We start from the raw sequence: 23,583 nt of genomic DNA on the forward strand, positions 1-23,583 counted from the left end.
CATCACTATCTATTTCTAAAATGACTGGACCTGGAGATCCTGTTGTGGCGCAGTGGAAATGAATCCGACTAGGAACCATGAGGTTTTGGGTCCAATCCCTGGCCTTCCTCAGTGGGTTCATGATCCGATGTTGCTGTGAGCTGTGGTGTAGGTTGCAGACACAGCTTGGATCCTGCATTGCTGTGGCTATGGTGTAGGCCGGCAGCTACAGCTCCGATTAGACCCCTGGCCTGGGAACCAACATATGCCATGGTATAGCCCTAAAAAGACAAAAATAAAATAAAATAAAATTAAACAAAATGACTGGATCTTTTCAATTAATTTACCACAAAGGAGGCAAGAATATACAATAAGTGCTGTTGGGCACATACATGTGAAAGAATAAAATTAGGACATTTTCTCATACCACATACAAAATAAACTCAAGGAGTTCCTATTGTGGCTCAGCAGTAACGAATCTGACTAGTATCCATGAGGATGCAGGTTGGATCCCTGGCCTTGCTCAGTGGATTAAAGATCTGGTCTTGCCGCAAGCTGTGGTATAGGTGGCACACTCGGCTTGGATACTGTGTTGCTGTGGCTGTGGTACAGGCCAGCAGCTATGGCTCTAATTCAACACCTAGCCTGGGAACTTCCATATGCATGGGTGTGGCCCTAAAAAAGCCTAAATAAATAAATAAATAAACAAAAATAAATTCAAAAATGGATTAAAGACCCAAAACCATAAAATTCCCAAAAGAAAACATAGGCAGAACACTCTTGACGTAAATCACAGTAATTTTTTTTGCATCTGTTTCCTAAGGCAAAGGAAACAAAAATAAAAATAAACAAATGGGACCTAATTAAACTTAAAAGCTTTTGCACAGCAAAGGAAACCACTGACAAAACAAAAAGAAAAACCTACTGAATGGGAGAAAATATTTGCAAGTGATATGACTTTACTTACTAGGGGTTAATACCCAAAATATATAAACAGCTCATACAACTCAACATCATAAAGCAATCTGATTAAAAGATGCACAGAAGACCTGAACAGACATTTTTCTAAAGAAGACACATGCCAGAGTTCCCGTCGTGGCTCAGTGGTTAACAACGCCGACCAGTATCCATTAGGACGCAGGTTTGATCCCTGGCCTTACTCAGTGGGCTAAGGATCTGGCGTTGCCGTGAGCTGTGGTGTAGGTCGCAGACATGGCTCAGATCCCGAATTGCTGTGGCCGTGGCATAGGCCGGTGGCTACAGCTCCAATTCAACTCCTAGCCTGGGAACCTCCATATGCTGACAGTGCAGCCCTAAAAGACAAAAAAAATTAAAAATTAAAAAATTAAGAAGACATATGCCACCAGGCACGTGAAAAGATTTTCAACATTGCCAATTATCAAAGAAGCACAAATGAAAACCATAATGAGTTATAACCTCACACCTGTCAGAATGGCTATCATCAAAATGACAAATAACATACGCTGCAAGGATGTGGAGAAAAGAGAACCCCTGTACAATGTCGATGGTAATCTAAACTTCTACAGCCACTGGAAAACAGTATGGAGGTTCCCCAAAAAACCCAAAAACAAAACTACCATATGATCCAGAAATTCCACTCCTGGGTATATATCCAAAGAAAATAAAAACTCAAATTCAAAAAGATACATGCACCTCAATGTTCATAGTAGCTTTATGATTGCCAAATACCAAAGCAACCTAAGTGTTCATCAACAGATAAATGAATGAAGAAGATGCGGTACACACACACACACACACACACACACACACACACACACACACATATATATGCATATGCAATGGAATACTACTTAGTCATAAAAAAGAATGAAATTTTGCCATTTGCAACAACATGGATGGACCTGGAGGGTATTATGCTTAGTGAAATTTACCAGAGAAAGACAATACTGTATGTTATCACTTACATGTGGTATCTAAAAAATAACTAGTGAGTATAACAAAAAGAAAGAAACTCATAGATCTAGAGAACAAATCAGTTCTCTAGTGGGGAGAGGAAATGGGGAGACAGGCAAGATACAGATAGGGGATTAAGAGGTACAAACTACTATGTATAAAATAAATAAGCTATAGGGATACATTGTACAGCACAGGGAATATAGCCAATATTCAATAACTATAAATGGAGTATAATCTATAAAAATTTTGCATCACTCTGTTGTACACATGAAACAAATACTGTAAATCAACTATACCTCATTTTTTAAAAAATTTAAACACTAAATTAAATGAATGGATCTTGAAATATGGAAATTTCCTTTTACTTCATTGAGTTTCTGAAACACTGCTAGAACTGTAATTTAAGCTCAGGAAATATAACAACTACAAATCGTAAGGTAATGGGATATCTCACTTCCTATTTTAACTTTTGATAGCAGGAGACGTTTATAAAGCAGCTTGACTTTACTTAGGATTCAGACATAAGTTGCCACTGAAATTACCTTGTCACAGTGTCATTTCATGTTCCCAGAAGCAATCTGGATTTAGTTTCTCCACATCCTCACTGCCACCTGGTATTGTCATTATTTTTTTCTATTAGCCACTTGAATAGGCGAGGTTTAGTGTTTCATCATGATTTTAATTTGCACTACCCTAACGGTTAATGATGTTTAACATCTTCTGTGCTTACTTGCCACCCATCCTTTTGGGTGAAGTGTCTGTTTAAGTCTTTTGCCCATTTCTCAAGTGGATGGTTTTCTTAGTGTTGCATTTAGAGAGTTCCTTACCTACTATGGATGCAAGTCCTTTGTCAAATGATTTGAAAGTATTTTCTGAGAAAGACCAAGACCATATGATATCATTCGTGGAATCTAAAATATGGCACAAATGAACCTATCCGCAGAACAGAAACAGACTCACAGACACAGAGAACAGACCATGGTTGCCAGGGGGAAGGGGGAGGGAGTGGAATGGACTGAGAGTTTGGGGTTGGTAGATGTTAACTATTACATTTAGAATGGATAAGCAATGAGGTTCTGCTGTATAGCACAGGGAACAATATACAATCACTTGTGATAAAACACGATAGAAAATAATATGTGAAAAAGAATATATATGTATATACATGTATGTATGTATGACTAGGTCACTTTGCTGTATAGCAGAAACTGATGGAACACTGTAAATCAACTATACTCTAATTGAAACTTTTTTTAAAAATTTAAAAAGAAAGCATTTTCTTTTCTTTTTTTTTTAGGGCTGCTCCCACAACTTCCAGAGGTTCCCAGGCTAGGGGTCCAATTGGAGCTTTAGCTGCTGGCCTACACCACAACCACAGCAACACCAGATTCAAGCCATGTCTGCGAACTACACCACAGCTCACTGCAAGGCCGGATTGCTAACCCACTGAGCAAGGCCAGGGATCAAACCCGAAACCTCATGGCTCCCAGTCGGACTCATTTCCGCTGTGCCAGGACAGGAACTCAAGCATTTTCTTTCTTAATAGGGTCATTCACAGAGCAAAAGTTTTAAATTTTGATCAAATTTAATTTTTTTTCCTTTAAGGATTGTGCATTTAGTGTCATGTCTAAGAACTCTTAGATCTAACCCTGTTATGAATACTCTATGTTTTTTCAAAGTTTTATAGTTTTAAATTTAGATCTATGATCTACCTTGATTAATCCTTGTATTAGGTATAAGATTTGGGCAAAGGCTCAGTTTTTTGCCTACAGATGTCCAACTGTTACATCATTTGTTGAAGAATCATCTCTCCATTAAATTGCGTTTGCATCTATATAAAAAGAAGTTGATCAATTTTAGGACTCTATTCCATTGACCTATTTGTCAATCTCTTCACTGATACCTAAACTAATGTGATTATTGTAGCCATATAGTAAGTCTTAAAATTAGCACAGTGTGATAGCTCCAATTTGTATTCTTCCTTTACAAACCTGGTTAGGCTATTCTAGGTTGTTGTTCCTTTCCCGGAAAGTTCAAGAGTTTGTATGGTATTATAAATATCTTTTGACACTACGGCATCATTCAAGGAAAATCTGATATGCCATCCACTAGTATTCTTCATAAGCATGGCATAGTAGCATTAAGAAAAAACTAAGATCCGGAGTTCCCGTCATGGCACAGTGGTTAACGAGTCCGACTAGGAACCATGAGGTTTCGGATTCGGTCCCTGCCCTTGCGCAGTGGGTTAACAATCCGGCGTTGCCGTGAGCTGTGGTGTAGGTTGCAGACGCAGCTCGGATCCCACGTTGCTGTGGCTCTGGCATAGGCCGGTGGCTACAGCTCCGATTCGACCCCTAGCCTGGGAACCTCCATATGCTGCGGGAGCAGCCCAAGAAATAGCAAAAAGACAAAAAAGAAAAAAGAAAAAACTAAGATCTTAACATCTTATTTCATTTATTCTTTCAACAAACAACTTACTGAGAGCACCTATGTGCCAGACTGCCCCAGATACTGGGAATAAAAAATATTCCAATTTTGTCCTTTATAGTGCACTAATCTCAGTTTTTATCAAAACCTATGAATAGAAAAGTAAATGAACTTAACAATAACAAACAAAACCCTCTTACTGCATGAGTTTTGTTCCTCTGAACATATACAATGATGTCATGTTCTACTCCCTCCTGGGTAGTAAGGTACTTCCCGTAGTGGAGACCGTAGCAGAGAATGACAAATCCAAAGGATTTGTTTTTTGGTTTTTGGTTTTTGTCTTTTTGCCATTTCTTGGGCTGCTCCTGCAGCATATGGAGGTTCCCAGGCTAGGGGTCAAATTGGAGCTGTAGCCAATGGCCTACGCCACAGCCACAGCAACAGGGGATCTGAGCCATGTCTGCAGTTTGGATCCGGCATTGCTGTGGCCGTGGGCTCCAATTTCCTAGCCTGGGAACCTCTATGTGCCGCAGTTGTGGCCCTAAAAAAAAATAATAATAAATAAGAAGACTCAGATGAGAGCAGGCAGGCAAAGTTTCATTCCCGCAGGCATACCTGAGTACTATACTGGCATTATCAAATGCCTATAACAGAGACTGGGGACTCTTGCACTGTTTTTGATTTTAGAACAGTATAATTTTATCCTGAAAAGACAAACCCCTATAAAATTGGTTGAACTAATCCTCAAATATTCATATAATGATTACACATGGAGTAGGAATTACCAGAGAAAGGGTATGGGGAAGTCTGTATTATTGACCTAAAACAAAAAAAAGTTACCATTCTAAGCAACTCACTTTCCAAGTCACTTGGTATTTTTGCTACTGTCTCCTAAACCACTTCCCAAATTGTCAGTCTTATCATACCTTACTCTAGATGAGGACAACCAAGTATCTGATGGAGGTAGATATGAAGATCTGTGAAGAATCCTCTGTTTTGAAACAGTCCTGCTCTGTATTTGCCCCTAGCTCCTTCAAAGACAAGACTCTCAAAACAATAAGCAACAGATGCTTGCTATTGGCAAAACACTAACAAGAAAATCAAGAGAAAACCCTTACTGCAATAACACTATGTTCTCTTTGGTCTTAAAGTGTTAACACTCCATAGGCAGAATTTTCCCATAGTTGGAGGCCACAGTGAAGGACAGTGATTTTGAACATGGATTTTAGAACACAGACATGGGCTTACAGGCTGATTCTGCCACCAACTTTCAGCTGTCTGTCACCTACTCACTTTAAGCTTCAGTTTTCTCATTTTTACAATGGTACATGCACCTACCACAAAGTGCTGAGAGGAACTAATGGGATAATGAAAGGTGCTTAGCAAAGTACTGAGTATATAACAAACAGTCAACATGTATTAACTACATACCAATTTATCCATCTGATAAATCTTACGGCCTAATTGAACTATTTCCTCTTTCCTTTATCTTCCTCTGAGTCTTTTAAGAGCAGGGAATTTATTTCCTCCCTCCTATGTTTTCTCTGCACTGGACCACTGCAGTGAGATGCTTCTGGGCTCCCAGAGGGCAGGCTGTCTTGTATATGTTTGCATCCCTGGTCCCAAGCACAGTATAGAGTTCAGCAACCTATTATTCAATTGTCACCTAGAATATCTCCATGTTGTCCCACAATCTGCATTATTATAATTTAAAGCTACATGATATATATAGCATTAAAAATCTTCTTAACTAATCCACTTCTGTTTGGTTTCTCTGCTGTTTTGCTTATTATTAATAGTATAATAAATGATTAGAATTGATTTTTCTCTTTCTGGATTATTTAGGCTAAATTGCATCCGTGGGATTACAAGCCTAAAAGAGTGTAGCTCCAGAGTTCCTGCTGTGGTACAGTGGGTTAAGGACCCGACTGCAGTGGCTTGGGTCCCTACGGAGATGCTGTTTGGATCCCCAGCACAGTGTCGCCGCAGCTGGGGTGTAGGTCGCAGCCTCAGCTTGGATTCAATCCCTGGCCCAGGAACTTCCATATGTATCCAGTTTGCTTAATTAACCTTATTATAGTATATGCACTCTGGCGTTAACTGCAAAAGAGAACTGCTATTTGTTTTAGTACTTTCAGTTCTATTTTGTTGACCTGAGGCTACCTCTATTCCACCTACTCTGAGACATTAGCCAGAAATAGAAGAAGTTAGGGTAATCTTCCTTGTTTACAGCCAGATCTCATGACTAGCATGCATCTGTAAAGGCAAAGTGCTCACTTGAAGGTGATGGGAAATCTTGGGCAAATGAACTTATAACGAACATAACGCAGCATATAGTATGTGCCGGGCATTGTTTTAAATGTTTTACAGATACAGACTCATAATTCTCATGACTAGGCTAATAGGCAGGTAATATTATTTCCCCCATTTTACAGCTGAGGAAACTGTGAAGTAGCAGCAGAGATTTGAAGAGAACTTTGAAAAGCAGAGATTGAATTCAGGCTTCTGAGTTGTGGCTCTTAATCTCTATGCTATGTGACTTTCAAAAGAAAAAACAAAGAAATAAATCATCACTGAACAAGATGACCTCGGGTGTGCCTTTATAGACAGCCAGCTAGCTTTCTCTTCGCCAGAGTGAGTCTCAGATTAAAATCAACTACGACTCTCTAACTCTGACTCTCCTAACTAACCTCATTATAAGCAAATGGTAGTTTTCAAAGTCACAAGTACAGATTAGAACACTGGCATGTAAATAAACTATTTTACTTAATTGCAAAAATTAATTAATTTCCAGGTTGTTTTCAACCAAAGAAGAGCAGATGCTAAAAGATGAATATATGATAGACTGAGACTTTAAAATAAAATAAAAGCATCTTTATACTACCCTGTCAGTAACTACATTACGTCTCATCCTTGTAACTGGGTGGTTGAATGTCGAACTTCTCTTTCTTTCTAGATTTCATGGAAAAGCTTACCTGGAAGAGCATGCCAGGAAAAAAAAAAGAAAAACGTCTGTTCAAGGTACCCTAGCACATTAACATTCTGTAAAGTGAGTTATCAACATTCAAAGACTGAGTGAATTGAAAATGGAAGTGAATCAAGAAAAAAGGCCTGTGTTCAAGTTACATGGGCGTACTATACGAACATGTAAATAATATAAGGAGATAGAGAAACAGTGAATGTTGTTCAAATAAAAAGCAGAATGGAGATGAATTAATTGAGATCCAGGTTTTATGCCATACTTTAATCCATCTGGGATTAATTCCAAAAGTTCCATTAAAATGATGAAATAAAATAAATAGGAGAGAATTAAATACCATACTTAGCACACCCCTGGAAGGGAAACAGTATCCATTTTCCCCCAAAGCCAGAATCTTATCAAAGGCAAGAAGGATGGTTTAAATACAAAAAGGAAAACTCTTTGCATAATGAAATTAGCATTAAGGGAGAAGGCGAATACAACTAAAGAAGTGACCAGGCAATAAAATTATAATATTAATATATTTTGAACAGCCAGATTTTACTGAAAAACATTTTTTTTTAATCCATTCATTCAACAAGTATTTATTGAGGGGACCATCACATGCCAGGCAATGCTCTAGGAGCTGCCGTTACAGGAGGAAGAAGCCAGACCTGCATCTCAAAATCACTGCCTTCATGCAGGTTACATTCTAGTATTTATAAAAGGTCAAAGCCCAGAATAATCTACTACACTGGTTCAAAATCTCCTCTCAGCCTCTAAATTCAATATTACCAATCAAGAAATAAAAATTAAATTTTAAGATGTAACACCTTAAAAAAATTAGAGATAAAATCCAACCCAAGAAGGAAGGAAATGTAAGACAAACACACATCATCTGAACACTGATCCCCCCCACCTTTTTTTTGTTTGTTTGTTTGTTTTTTGCTGCATCATGTCATGCAGAAGTTCCAGGGTCAGGGATCAAACCTGCCCCACAACAGTGACAATGACAAATCCTCAACTGCCAGGCCACCAGGGAATCTGATTTGTAGTATGTCACTGGCAGGTACTCAGGGGAGCAAAGTGGTCATATGTAACACTTTACATACACTTTGTTTCCACAATATTACTTTAGGAAGGAAAATGCTCCAAAGGAAAAAAATAGTTTAAACCCAAAGGTTTACTGGGAGCTAAATGTCTAATACAAAATTAATGGATAAACTACAGTAGATCAATATACCAGCATAGTGCTATCTAATAGAAATAAAATACAAGTCACGATTGTAATTCAGATTTTTCTAGTAGCCACATTAAAAAAGCAAAAAGAAATGAAATTAATTACAATTATATATTTTAACCCAATATATACAAATATTATCTTTCAAATGTAATTAGTGTTCTAATCTGTACTTGTGACTTTGAAAACTACCATTTGCTTATAATGAGGCAAGGTAATACATGTATCAATAGTGATAGTCAGTAGTATCCTGGTGAATGTGTAACAACTGCTCTCTGAATAAAAGTCCTTGATTAGTCGTGTTTGCCAATTTCTATGGTGTAAACAGTCCCACCATGAGGAGTATTTAATAATGGCCGTGTCTAATGATGGTCTTTCAAAATTCCTAAAAGCCAAGCAAAAACAAGCCCATCTGAGTTGGTTCCAGCACACCATCGAATGAGCTAACAGTTACTAAGCAGTAAGTGTTGTGTACCACTCCAAGGGCTGAGAGGTACTATCTCAGTTAGTCCTGCAACACATTACGTCCATTCTACCTATGCGGAAACGGGAAGATTAAGTAAATTGCCCAGGCATGTGCCTTAAGTGTGGAAACTGGGATTGTAGTAGATATCTAAAAATGCTATATACCTTTATGAGAAATATACAAATATTTACTATTTTAGCTTTCTTTTTTTCCTTTTTTTAATTTTTTTTTTTTTTAATGGCTACACCCACAGCATATTATGGAAGTTCCCAGGCTAGGGGCTGAATCAGAGCTGCAGCTGCCGGCCTACCCAGAAGTAACTTTTTAAAGCCTCCCTGAGAGGGAATGAGGGCACTCATTTCTGTATCCCTCTTGAGGGGCACTGCAGACCAAAGGGCTCTCCAGGGCCAGATGACATGGTCGCAGAGAGGCGTCCATAGCAGTTGGTTCGTTCCAAAGGCAAAAGAAATGCGGCTCAATCCAGGAGTTGAGAAAACATTAAACAAGGAAATAGTGGTGCCAATTATATCCTCCTGAGATCTCTGGCCAGGGGACACTGAGCTTTTTTTTTTCCCCCTCCCAAAGTTATAGAAATGGAATAGGGTGGGGACACTGGGGAAATAAAAAGGGCCAATAAAACTTAGCTTCAGCCATGGTTCAAACAAAGGACAGGGCAAGACAGTCATTTACATGCCTGTCTGGTGAGAGAAACAAGGAACTTCCCATCCATAAGCAAACAGAGATGCTTGCACAAGAGACCTCCCTCCTCCTGCAGCTAAGACCATCCGCTTGACTGTGATAACTGGTTCACTGCCACTCCGCATGGCTTCCACTCATCCAGTTTGTCCCGTCTCATTTTAACAGGCTGCCAGAACGGAATGCCTGCTGACAGGGCAACCACGGGCCTTCCCCCCTGCATGGAGGCTTCCCCGGGACAAGATATCAGGGCCCAGAAATCATTCCCCAGGCGGAACAACCCTTTCCCAACAGCAGGGTAGGCTTCCTAAGCCTGGGGGCTGAGGAATCAACCAGGCTGTTTCAGGGTATGGAGATGGCAGCAATGCCCAGCAATGCAGGCACCTCTCAGCTTCCAAGGGGATCAGAGGCTGCAATACTCCTGTCCGGTACGTCCCACAAAGAAAGCAGGACAGGGGCACAATCAGAAGGGCCAGGCCTCAGATCCTACAGCACCTCTTCCTTTCCTCTCCCTAATCCACGAGATCTTAACACAAACACACAATGGGGAGCCTCTTCTTATAAACCCTTCTGGCCCAAGTAAAAGCTTTTCTGTAGGTGTCCCAGCTCTGTGGCTGCCTCTATGACAAACATCTAGAAAGACAGACCTTGAAGGGGAACTGTTATACAGTCACATACAGGTTTCAAGAGACTCGAAATTAAATGAAAAAGAAAGTTAAGTTTTCTTTTAAATTAAAAAAAAAAAAAAATAGAGAGAGATGAAAATGCTGACACCCGCCCTGAAGAGATGACTTGAGGCTTTCCCAGCCTCCCTGTCCCCAACAAGTTAAAGAACACTCAGAAGGGCATTTCCTCTTCCAGTTCTCAGCACTTATTCCAATGGGTTATAAACCTGATCCTGACTGTCTTAAGCTCTTCCCTAAAGACCTTCCAAAGAGTGGCCACTTCAGTAGAGAGGGACAGCAAAATTCTAGAACATAACCTCTATGGGAAGGAAGCAGAATATAGGAGAAAGGGCTCACTACTTAAAGTCGGGGAACCTGCTAATTCAGCCCTAGTGCTCAGCAGCTATGAATTAACTAGTACCCCAGCTCACTCATCTGTAACCAGGCTGTATCACCCTCATGCTGAGGATCAGCCACTAATACAACTCGCAAGTGAAAATACATAGAACCGACGGCTACAACCATCACTGTAAAACAGGTATTTTTTTTTCACAGTTCATTATCTAGCATTACCCCGGAATCAGGAGGAATTTGAGAGCTTTCAGTTGTTTTATAAGCTAAGTACCAATGGACTTTTTCGAAGTTCTTATTACTTTGGGGCGTGAGATTAACTTTGCTATTACAATGATAAGGTTTCAAAGGATTAAGCTGAAAATAAATCACAGGGAGGAAAAAAAGACATGGGGAACACTTGGAGCCCCACTGGTTGAGGGGTTAGAAGGGTCTTTATTCCATGAGATCCAGGGCAGAGGTTCTCAGCAGTTGGTGACACGTTAGGATCACCAGGGCAGCTTTAAAACAACATTGATGCCTGAGTCTTACCCCAGAGACTGCTTTATTTGGTCTGGAATACAGCTGTTTTGGTTTTTTTGTTTGTTTGTTTTTAATGTTTTTCAAGAGATTGTAATTCAGAGCTGGACTGAGAACCACTGATGTAGACAGCAGGATATTGGTCTTTTGCATTTAACAAAACCTCTTTAAGATTTTTAAGCTTTAGCTTAAAAAAAAAAAAAGCCAAAATGTAATTTATAAATGAAACTCCCTTCAGTGCCCAGTACCATGTGTGTGCCCACATCAAATGCTTAGTATAAGACATTAGTGGGTCCATCCTGTGACCTTGGCACTGCAGAGCAGGCAAGAAAGGCTGATGGTGGTGACAAGCAGGAGCAAAGGTGAAGATGTGGGTAGTCTGGCTTTTTTCCCACTGTGAGAATTACAACATTTGAGGAAACTGATGGCTTAACACAATATCCACTTTAGTTTACAGAAGTTTTCATCTGATATCTAATAACAGAGTTCAGTTGATTCTTTGAACAGCTAACTCAGAAAATAATCTTAAGTAATTAAGACATAATATAACATCTAATTATCTAAATGGTTAACTCCCTAAAAAGAGGGAAGGAACAGACTTAACAAGCTTAATTCTACTAATTAGTGGACTTCAGAGCACCAAATTAACTTCACATTAGTCTGTAATTTTGATATTGACAGGTTCAAGGGCTGCAAAGACTTCCGGAGGCCCTGTTTCCTGTTGCTGGCATTGACCTTTTTATTTCTGATCGAGAGAGGGAGAGACAGAATGGTGAGATATTCAAGAAAGCATTAGCAAAAGGCTACCTCAAAGGAAAACCCAAGGTTCACTGAAAAAGTTTTCGTTAATCATTTGTAACTTCCAAGTTATACATCTTAACAAAATAAAGGCTTGGGTATTTAAAACTGCTTTAAAAACAGGAAGCTAGTTCTTTTGATAGAAGGCTCCTTTAACTCATGCCAACAAGCTATATTTATTTCCCTTAAGCAGCATTTCTCAGGAAAGCAGCAGCAGCAGCCCTGCTGCAGATGGCGTAAAAGAGCTCATGATCAAGGCAGCAGGCCAACCTCAGGAGACCCACGGAGCTGTGGATTCAGTCACCATGCAGGAAAGCCACCTGGGTTCTGCACCAATGGCAGTGCTGTTGTCATCTCCAGCAGAGAGCTCTGGGCTGCTATTGGAGACCAACATCTGGCACCAGGCCAGATATCCTATCATACCGTGCTAAGCTTTATTAAGCTTTATGGATGCCTTCAGGGAAAAAGAAAAAAAAAAGGGCAGGTGTTCTTACTCAACCTATCACTGACTGTCCAGAAAATGTGCTGAGTCACTGAGTACCAATCAAGAGAAAAATAATGCAGAGACTGCAAACACTAATCTCCTCCCCCCTGCTCGCCTTCCTAACAGCAAGGAGACTCACAGGTAATATTTTTACTTGGAAAACACAAGGGCATAGACAAATTCACATACCCTTAGTCCATAAAGAAAAAGATTTTAGAGTCAAATTCTCTAAAAATGTCATGTACTATGGTAACAATTGTTGTCTCTGGGTAGGGGGGTTAAGGGTGATTTTTTTTTTCCTATAATCTTCTATAATTTGCACATTTTTTGGTAATGAGACCATTATTCTTTCATGATCATATATCTTAGAATCCTATTTCTTGGTAAGAGATTACACCCAAATCCTTGATCGCTAGCATCTAACTTTAGTTCACCCAGATATTTCAACTCACTAATTATGAACATTTCAACCAAGGTTAAAGCATCAGCCTAACATGGGACTAAAGGAGACACTAAATAAAGGTCACTGGACTTTGTGAACAGTTGCTTTGTTACCTTGCCTAGAGGCAGACTATTCTAACTTGGTAGAAAGCAAATTCACAACACTGTAAGTCAACTACATTTTAATTAAAAATAAATAAATAAATTTTTAAAAGAAGGCAAATTCCACCAGTGGTACACTTTTGAGGGAAGGGGAAAACAAAGTAAGCAGTAATAATAGCCCATGAACTTCTGCTTATTTTCCATGTTTCCTCCTTTGCTAGATTAGACAGGCTAGGGAAAAACAAGTCACTCTTGACTTTGGCCTGAGCACAGTGAGAAAACAAACAACCACCACAATAAAAAGAGCTTATAAAAGCCTCAAACGGCTTTGTCTTGCTTTTGTTTCTATTTTAATTTAAAGCAACTAAAATCCAAACCCATTGGCCTTTATTCAAGAACACACATCATCTGAAACTCACTGACCTATCCCTCTCCATCTATGACTTTGCACTTGATGCTCAAAGCCAAGGGCACCTAGTTGGTCCTCCCCACAGCACTTTCTTCTGCCAGGCACATTATTTCTCCAAATTCTACCTATTCCTCAAGTCTCCAGCCAAACACTACCTCCATCTCAAGTCTGAAGAGACTGAAGCCCGAATCATTCTTAATTCCCATAGCACCTAAATTACAGTACTCTATGTCCATGTCTATGAGTTTAAGCTTCTACTGGAGGGCCGACAGGCCCAGCATCAATTCATCTTCCTCTGCACCAGAATACTTCAGGGCTGTGCGTGCATCTTGGAGAGTGCTCAAATGTTTGTTGAATTTAAAAAAATGAATAAACATCACATCTCAAACCAACCAGAGCTCACAGAGCTATGTGATCGACCTGTGCCTATCTGAATTCAATGATAAGAAAAGGAGTGTGCTTGGAGAGTCTTGCCTCAGACACAGGAACAGTGTTAAGGGGTGATCTGGACATAAATCTTCATGTTAGTTGAAATAATGCCAGTTCAATGCCAGCCAAGATTAGTACTTAGGCTCAAAGAACTAACAGCAGCAGAAGGCAGCCCTATTAGCACTTAAGGATAAAAGGATGTCTGCAAGTCATCAAACCGTGTGTGGCCACAAGCTTGAACGCAATAGTCCTGCACAAAGGGTAGGTGTGAAAATGCATAATTTTTACCTTAATTAGCAAAGCAGATGGGCTACAAATATCCAAAGACATGAATAATTAGAGCAATTTTCCCAAAGAATATTCCAAAAGATTTGGAACACAATATTAAGAAATGGGCACTGCATACTCCATAACTTTGCTTACAGCTTGAGAGAAAAAAAATCACAGTCCTATTTAAAATGAGAATTTATCCCTTGGTGCTTTGCTTCTGATTGTGTTTGACAGTTTCATGTGCCCATGTTAACTGGACTGATCAAAGGCTAATGGTGGTGAATAAAACCTTGCTTTCCAATTAAGAGCCACAGGTGTGTCCTTATCTTTGGTTACGCTGGAGATACTATATTTTACTTCTGATGGATAGCAGGCATACCTGGCACCTGGGAGGTCCTGCCCCAGATTTCATCTCTAATAACTAATATAGAAACAATGGTTATGATCATGAGACACAAAACTGTAATCTCTACCCAATTACCTACTTATATTCTTAAAAACTGTATGCTTATATAGCCATTCTTCTTCCCCAAAACTTATACTGTCCATTTTTTTTTTTTTTAATCTTTTTGCCTTTTCTAGGGCTGCTCCTGTGGCACATGGAGTTCCCAAGCTAGGGGTCTAATCCAAGCTGCAGACACCGGCCTAAGCCCAAGCCACAGCAACGTAGGATCTGAGCTGCAACTGCGACCTACACCACAGCTCACAGCAATGCCGGATCCTTAACCCACTGAGCAAGGCCAGGGATCGAACCCGCAACCTCATGGTTCCTAGTCGGATTTGTTAACCACTGCGCCACGATGGAAACTCCTAAACTGTCCATTTTTATACCATCGCCAAACCAGAAATTTGTCATCTTGCTGATCCCCTCTATTAGCAAACTGTTAAGGTATGAGACAAGTTCAAGATAAATATATCTAAGAAATTTGGGGTTTTGATAGGTAATTTGCAAGAAGATTCTAGGCAGTACGTGAACTTTCAAAAACACTTGATAGTTATGCATTCATTTTAATGTGTATAAAAATTAGGTTGCAGGAGTTCCCATGTGGCTCAGCAGGTTAAGTGTCCAGCGTTGTCAGTGCAATGGCTTGGGTTGCTGCTGTGGCACAGGTTCAATCCCTGGCCTGAGAACTTCCACATACCATGGGCACAGCCAAAAAAAAAAATAGGTTGCATCAACTTACAATTGCTTAGGTTAAGACTAAGCAAAAAGGAAAAAAACAGTAGATTAAAAGAAATAGTTTAAGTAAAAAAAAAAGTTCAGGAGTTTCCATCGTGGCACAGCAAAAATGAATCTGACTAGGAACCATGAGGTTATGGGTTCAATCCCTGGCCTCACCCAGTGGGTTAAGGATCTGTCACTGCCGTGAGCTGTGGTGTAGGTCACAGATGCAGCTCAGTTGCTGTGGCTGTTGGGTAGGCCAGCAGCTGTAGCTCTGATTAGACCCCTAACCTGGGAAGCTCCAAATGCTGCAGGAGCAGCCCTAAAAAGCAAAAAAAATAAAAAATAAAAAAAAAAATAAAGAAAGAAAGAAAGAAAAAGTTCAGAGGGTACAGGATATGGTGAAAAACAGGAAAACAGTACTCAAATTTAAAAGTTTAGGAAACATCAAAGGATAATGAAAGTGAAATTTATGTGGACTCCTGAGATTTTATAAAAATGGTTGGCATTAGACTTCCTGTTTCTTCAAGATGAGGTTCAGTCACGAAGGAAGATTGCTCTCTGGTGCCTGACAATAATTTAGGGGACAAAAGGCACAAAGATCTCTTTCCAGATCTTCTCCATTCAAGAAAGAAGTTTGCTGCTGCCACTGCATATCCTAATGTCAGTTCTACTCTAACCGACTGAACTGGGTCCCTGTCCTCAGAAATTTCACAGGACCAGACACTACCTTTCCAGGTTCTACCTCTTTCTGCTTCACAAGCCATCCGTGGGCAAGCTTGCCCATTCCTGAGGCTTATATACATGGATGCACTAATGACTCCCAAAACTTTTCCATGCTCTACTTCTTGCCTATGCTCTAACTATCTACCAATCATCTTATCTGGATGCACTTCAAATTGCACAGGTTCAAAAACAAACTCATTCTTGCTTCCTTCTTCTCCTCCCACATGGCCATCAATAGTTTTGAATTCTTACCACCAATCCCCAGGCCCCCCCAGTGCTTCCTTCCCCTTCCAGAGATGCTCCTCAATCTCTCCTCTCCCATCCATCCTCACTCCTATGCTTGGACCCAGGCCCCTGGCCTCTCTCACATGGACTGACACATACGCCTCCAGATTGCTCCCCTCTATTTTCTCTCTTCTCTCATACAGTTTTTTTCCTACGCTACCTCAAAACTAATCTTCCCTCAGATAAAAATCAAGCCTTAAAAATCTCAGCTCAACTGCATTAGCCATTAGGTAATGCAAATTAAAACTACCGTGAGATATCACACATAGCTATCACAATAGCTAAAATAAAGTTAATGATAACACTAAGCATTGGCAAGAATGTAGAGAAACTAGACCACTCATACACTGCTGGTAGGAATGCAAAATTGTACAGCCATTCTGAAAAGAGTATAGAAGTTTCTGATGAAACTAAACATGCTCTCACCATATGATGCAGCAATTACATTCCTGGGAATTTACCCAGAGAAACGGAAAGTTTATTCACACAAAATCCGATATACAAATGTTCCAAGCAGCTTTATTTGTAAGAGCAACAGACTAGAAATTACCCAAATGACCTTCAACACATGAACAGTTAAATAAACTGTGGTCTATAACATGGAAAATTACAATTAAAAGGAAAGAACTATTGATACAACAAATTAGGTGGATCTCAAGGAATTTATGCTGAGTGAAAAAAGCCAATGTCAAAGGTGACATACTATATGATTCCATTTGTGCAGTGTGTAGCATTCTTTTTTTTTTTTTTTTTTGTCTTTTTGTCTTTTTAGGGCTGCACCCACGGCATATGGAGGTTCCCAGGCTAGGGGTCGAATCGGAGCTGCAGCTGCCAGCCAAACCACAGCCACAGTAATGCCAGATCCGAGCCATGTCTGCAACCTACACCACAGCTAATGGCAATGCTGGGATCCTTAACCCCCTGAGCGTGGCCAGGGATTGAATCCGCATCCTCATGGATACTAGTCAGGTTCATTAACCACTGAGCCATGATGGGAACTCCTGCATAGCATTCTTAAAATGATAAAATTACAGAGATGGGGAACAGATTAATGGTTGTCAAAGACTGGGGGAGAGGGCAAGGGAGGTGGATCTGGCTCTAGAAGGGTATCGTAAGAGATCTTTTTGGTGAATCTGATTTGTATCTTGACTGCAGTGGTGGTCAACCAAATCTACCTCTGAAAAAACTGCACAGAACACACACACACAAATGAGTGCATGTACGACTGTGAAGTCTTAATAAGGCGGGTGGATGATATCCATGTCAGTCAATACCCTGTCATGATACTATACTACCGTTCACAAGAAGTTACCGCTGGGAGAAGTGAGATAATGTATATGTGGGATCTCTCTGTATTATTTTTTACACCTGCATGTGGATCTACAGTTATCTCAAAAAAGTTAAAAGAAAAAACCTTCCTTGGAGTTCCTGTCGTGGCGCAGTGGTTAACGAAATCCGACTAGGAACCATGAGGTCTCGGGTTCGATCCCTGGCCTTGCTCAGTGGGTTAGGGGTCTGGTGTTGCCGTGAGCTGTGGTGTAGGTCACAGACACAGCTCGGATCCTGAGTTGCTGTGGCTCTGGCGCAGGCCGGCGGCTACAGCTCTGATTAGACCCCTAGCCTGGGAACCTCCATATGCCATGAGAGTGGCCCAAGAAATGGCAAAAAGACAAAAAAAAAAAAAAAAAAAAAGAAAACCTTCCTCAATAATTTCCAATAATTCCCCAAGGCTCATAGTAAAAGATTCTTTGTCATGGCATGCACAACTTTTCCATACATATCCTACATTAACATTTTTTTTTTTGACTGCCCCTGCAGCATGCAGAAGTTCCAAGGCCAGGGATCAAACCCATGCCATAGAAGCCACAGCAGTGCAACGCCAGGTCCTTAACCCTCTGTGCCACCAGGGAACTCCTAAGAGCTAACGTTTTTTTGAGCACAGGCTCTGTGTCAGGCACCATTCTAAGCAGTTTATATATATTAGCTCATTTAATCCTTAAGGATCCCATGAGTTAGGTTCTATAGTTGACACTATTTTTTTCATGAACCACTAAGGCACAGATGACTTAAGTAGCTTGGAAGCATCCCTACCTACCTAATCATTCTTCAAAGACTTGCTCCAGTGTTACCTTTGTGACTTTGTTCAGTTTAAGGGCTCTACTCACAGTGTCTAGCACTCAAAAGATATTCAGTAAATGTTTAATTAACATAAGGTCTGGACCAAAGAACAGAGAGAAGTTGCAAAACTGGTACTTTAAGGATTTGACACTGATTACATTGAACCTATGTTTCTCCAAAATTAAGCCTGAAGGAGAAAATATTGTATAAAACACCGTGGGGACACAAAAAAACCCATTAGTGACAAAAAGTGGATTAATAAGGCAGCAGCTTTCACAGAGCAAAAAGAGATAGTGTCAGGCTAATGAAACTCCAGTGTCAGCTGCAGAGCCGTGTATTTCTCCTAATTTCACAGACCAGATACATGAACATGAACTTCAGCCTCTTACCCAGCAATCTCTATTTTTCCTTATTAGTTACTTCTGTAATTCTAGAAAAGAGATGATCTTTTCCCCAGAAGAAAGATACTTCCTCCAGTTTAAAATGCCGATTCATTATTCCCTTGGAGGGAACTAGATTATTATTAGCTAAAGGCTCCTTTACACTCATGGGTTTACTTGAAAATTTTGTCTGATCCTCCTATAGCAATCCAGAATTGTTCCAAGTATGCCCTGAAATCTGAGTGAAAATCTCCAAAGGGGTCACATGTCAAACACAGACAACCAAGCCAGAGGAGGAAAAAAAAGCAATTTTAAATACAGGAGGGTAAGGTTCTTATTCCCTCTGCTCCCTGTCCAGCCCTTCCCCTCCCCCACTTCCCCCTCCTCCCCCATCCCCTTCTCCCTCCCCCGATAAGTTGTCTTCCCTCAAGCAAAGCCTTAGCAGAGGAGAACCCAAAGGGGAAGAAGTGGTGAGAGGCGGAGCGGCAGCCTCTCCTCTTTCATAAATAACTGTAAGTTCTTAACAGAGACTTAAAGCCAGTAAAAAGAAGAAATGTCTTTTAAGTAATACATCATCTCCACAAGCAGATAAGAAGGACTTGGGCAAGGCTATACTGACCAGTTGAGTTCTCTTGTACTTGGAGTCCTCTCGGTCCCTCTGTTGCCCCGAATTGCTGGTTCTCTCCCGGACGTTTCTGTAACCAGGGCTGGGGATGATATATTCTTTTCCTATGTCAATATCCTTCATCTTCTCTGGGAAGAGGTGCCAGGGCTTACAGACTCTTGGTTTCACTTGAGAATTTCTGCAATGAAAAATTCATCAAGGGCATATATTTCCTAAACGGTGCTTAATCATAAGCAAAAATGCTTTGAAATAGAGACAAGAACATTAACGTTTTCTGTCATTACATCTATAAAAATGAATTTTTTTTTTTGTCTTATTGCCATTTCTAGGGTCGCTCCCACGGCATATGGAGGTTCCCAGGCTAGGGGTCGAATTGGAGCTGTAGCCACCAACCTAAGTCACAGCCACAGCAACACAGGATCCAAGCCAGGGCTGCAACCTACACCACAGCTCACAGCTACACTGGATCCTTAACCCACTGAGCGAGGTCAGGAATCAAACCCTAGTCCTCATGGATGCTAGTTGGGTTCATTAGCGGTAAGCCACGACGGGAACTCCTATACCTTAACTTTTTTAAAAGCAAATTCCACTTGGAGTACTGAAAGTGTTCTAAAATTAGAGAGTGGTGATGACTGCACAATTGTGTTAATACTAACCAAACTCCAAGTTATACACTTTAAAGGGGTAAACTTCATGGTATATCTCAACAAAGCTGTTACTAAAAAACAATAACAAAAACAAATTCCCCACACTGTCCCACTAAGTCTTACCTAGTATCTACCTGAAACTCTGTTCTAAACCCCTGCTAGCCTGGCTAACTCTCATCAATATCCAGTATCAACCATGGTTACTCCTGAAAAAATAAACCACATACATACCTCTCTAAAACACTTTCCCCCACTCTTAAGATGGTTTGAAGCTTTCCGGATAGAGGCTGGGAAAACACATTTCATATCAGCCTCACTAGAAATTAAAGAAGTGGGAGTTCCCGTCATGGCGCAGTGGTTAATGAATCCGACTAGGAACCATGAGGTTGCAGGTTCAATCCCTGGCCTTGCTCAGTGGGTTAAGGATCCGGCGTTGCCGTGAGCTGTGGTGTAGGTCGCAGACGCGGCTCAGATCCTGCGTTGCTGTGGCTCTGGTGTAGGCCGGCAGCGCCGATTCAACCCCTAGCCTGGGAACCTCCATATGCCGCAGGAGCGGCCCAAGAAATGGCAAAATAAATAAATAAATAAATAAATAAATAAAAGAAATTAAAGAAGTGTAGCTGTGTTGCCTTTTGAGTTCCATAAATTCCTAGCTTGTACCGAGACTTAAAAGTACAACTTTGCAGACAAAATTCTGATGGCTGCAATTCATTTCTTAAGGTAGCAGAAAAAAAAGGGGTGGGGGAGGGGACACTTACAAATCCTCTAAATAAAAAGGACTAAATCTCCTTCACAGAGGTGTATTTCCAGCACCAAGAAAGCTTGACTGGCTCAAGTCCCTTGAGTTGAAACTGCTAAGTTACTTATCTTCAAAGAAAAAAGTCACCTTGTCCAATGACAAATTGCACCATAAAGAACACCAGCCTACAACCAACAGCACAGCAGTCACATCACTGAGACCTCATTAAGTCTAAACTATAAACAGACCTGGCATCTGCCAGTGTCCCCAGTGTGGGGATGCAGGTCAGAGTAACCCATCTTGTTACCGAGATCACTGAAGTCCAACCTTCCCCCTCCAAAGATTAGCCTAACTGATTATCTGGAAGCAGAAAAGATTAGTTCTACTTTGGAAAAAAAGCAAGAGGAGATCTGGAGTTTGAAAGATAGGAAACCAAAGTTAACTCACTCACAATACCAAATGCCATGTCTGGAAGAACATAAAGATCATCTCAATTGTCTAAGAACTCACATACCCTTAGTTTCTTTCGATCACTTTTTTTCAAGTTATTCCATGTAGCAAGGGTGTGAGGAGCAGTTTCCCATTCCCTCAAACACTCCTGCCTCTTTAATTTCCCGGAAAAAGAAGCACAGCTATGAAAGTAGGCAGGCATTGTGCAGGGACAAAGCTACTATCTCTTGGCCTTGAGCAGAAGGAGGATTCTATCTTCTGTGTATCAGAAATATAATAAGACAGGGCACCCCACATGGAGGCCAGCCAATAGCTAGGAAGTTAAATAGATCTGGGAAACAAACAAGCCCCAAATCTGAGAAAAACAATTAAGGAAGAACCACTGCACTAGACTTTTTGGGGATACTATTTATATTTTCCCTCTTTTTTTCTGTTCTCCATTAAAAGTGCTGAAGTCTTTTTAAAAATGCTAACTTGTTATTAAGAGAGGGAAAGGGGAAGGAGCTTTTATTTATTTTTGAGCCAGAGCTGTATGATGGCACTAGCAGAATAATCAAAGTGGAAGAACCCCAAAGAGGTGCCCAGACTCAAAATCACCAGCGCGGAGGCCACTTGGTCGCTTTTTTTTTTTTTTTTAAACCAATACTCTCCTTCAGTGATAAAAGTGTAGGCATTCTTCTGCGAGATGATGCAGATGAAACTGCATGGGGGGGAGGGGATGCACAAGATTACAGGGACGGTAAGTAGCAAGACTGGTGTTTCCAAATTGCCTTTATTACAGCATTCCTTAGCTTTTCCAGCACTTCAGGAATCTGGTTCCAGGCCCTGAAGCTACACAAAAGACCTGAAGCTATAGGATATGTACTGACCACCCCCCTCTAATCCACTTGTGCTCCGCCTTCTGCACCTTTCACTTACTCACGCTGGAGACCCCAGCATAACCTAGCCATCTTCTCCTTCAAAACCTCCTGAAACTTCGCCAGTCCTTCCTTGTGCCCATCTGCCTCCAGTCTCCCCAAGTCTGTGCAGAAACCAAATGACCCCTGTGTGACAAATACAGAGCACCATGCAGCTTTGTGAGGTGCAAATGGAAAGGGCGTTGATGACAGTCAAGAGATCTGAATTCCTTTCCTGACCCTGCCAAGGGTTTGCTTTACGCGCTTCTGTCACGAACCTCCATCTACCCATTCGCCAAAACGAGGACCACTTAAGGTCGCTGGAGGCTCAGCCTCCACTGTGCAGCTTGAGCGGAAGTGCCCTAAGCCGCATCCCTACAACCTTAACGATGGCGGGGTCAGGGGAAGGGGGCTTCTCTCAGATGAGCTTCTCCTGGGATGCCCTCGTTCAGTAGGGCGTTCCCAAGGCCAGTTCGGCCTGGAAAGGCGATAGCTACCCACACCCACCGGCCGAAGGCGCAGCACCCCCTGGTGGCATCATCCGGGAATATAGCAGGCACCTCTGACCACTCATCCCACCCTACCTGCCTTCCGACGCCAGGACCTCACCACTAGTCCTCAGGGGTCGCGTCATGAGGAGGGGCTCGGTGGGAGACTTCAGGGAAACCAAGCCCCCTGTCTTAGATCTCCGGCTTCCCCTGAACTGCTCGCATCCCCGATCGTAGTCCCTCCAACCCTGGACGAAACACGGGGGATGGTTCCGGTGACAACCCGAGGAGAAGGAAGGGGTGTGGTGGTCGCCGCTACATACCTGTGCCCCAGCTGCAGGTCGGCCGCGCCGGCCACTCGACCACGCTCCCGAGCATCAGCCCCGGAGCAAAACAAGCCTTTATAGCGGCATTGGCCGTCAGACTGCGCAGGCGTGCTGCACAAAGAATTCCCAAGGCTGAAGGGAATTGTAGTCCCTCCTCTAGGAGCCCGAGGCTTGATTCGCGGTAAAGGACTATATTTCCCAGAAGCACCCTAAAAGCCCCGGAGGAGGTGCCGCCTGCTCCTCCCTCCACCGCGCTCTAGGCTCTGCACCATCCTTCCCAGAGTTTCTGCTATCATATCTGGAATCTTCTCTGAGGCCCTGTGTTCCAGTGGGTGGCCGGGAGAGTTGACAGTAGCCCTGTGTGGGTAGGGAGCCCAGTGTTTGTAGGCACGGCGGTCACAGCAGAGCGTGGCCACTTATGCACCAGAAAACACTGTGAAGGTCATCGTAGCCGCTATGTCCTCGCCACCGGCCAGCCCCGGATCTTGATGGGGGGATCTGTGTGGCCCTTAACGTTTTATCAGTGCTTGCTCACAACTATGAGCTGTCACCTTTCTCTCTTTAATCC

General features: G+C 41.6%; 1 protein-coding gene across 11 annotated transcripts in view; it reads right to left on the reverse strand.

Annotated features, from left to right (window-relative positions):
- ABCC5 (ATP binding cassette subfamily C member 5) overlaps window positions 1-23,158 on the reverse strand; it is an 89,288-nt gene extending 66,130 nt beyond the window's left edge. For 4 of the 11 annotated variants that reach the window (XM_005652356.3, XM_005652355.3, XM_003132563.5 and 1 more), the window contains exons 1-2: window positions 23,013-23,157; window positions 19,464-19,647 (exon numbers count right to left, since the gene is read on the reverse strand). In XM_005652356.3, coding sequence (XP_005652413.1) covers window positions 19,464-19,592 — 129 coding nt within the window. In that variant the 5' untranslated portion in view covers window positions 19,593-19,647; window positions 23,013-23,157. Of the gene's footprint in view, window positions 1-19,463; window positions 19,648-20,347; window positions 20,448-21,369; window positions 21,675-23,012 lie in introns of those variants that run through there. The other 7 variants (XM_021069935.1, XM_021069938.1, XM_021069932.1 and 4 more) reach the window with 6 other exon arrangements.

The sequence above is a fragment of the Sus scrofa genome, chromosome 13 (assembly GCF_000003025.6).
Source record: "Sus scrofa isolate TJ Tabasco breed Duroc chromosome 13, Sscrofa11.1, whole genome shotgun sequence".
Lineage (NCBI taxonomy): Eukaryota > Metazoa > Chordata > Mammalia > Artiodactyla > Suidae > Sus > Sus scrofa.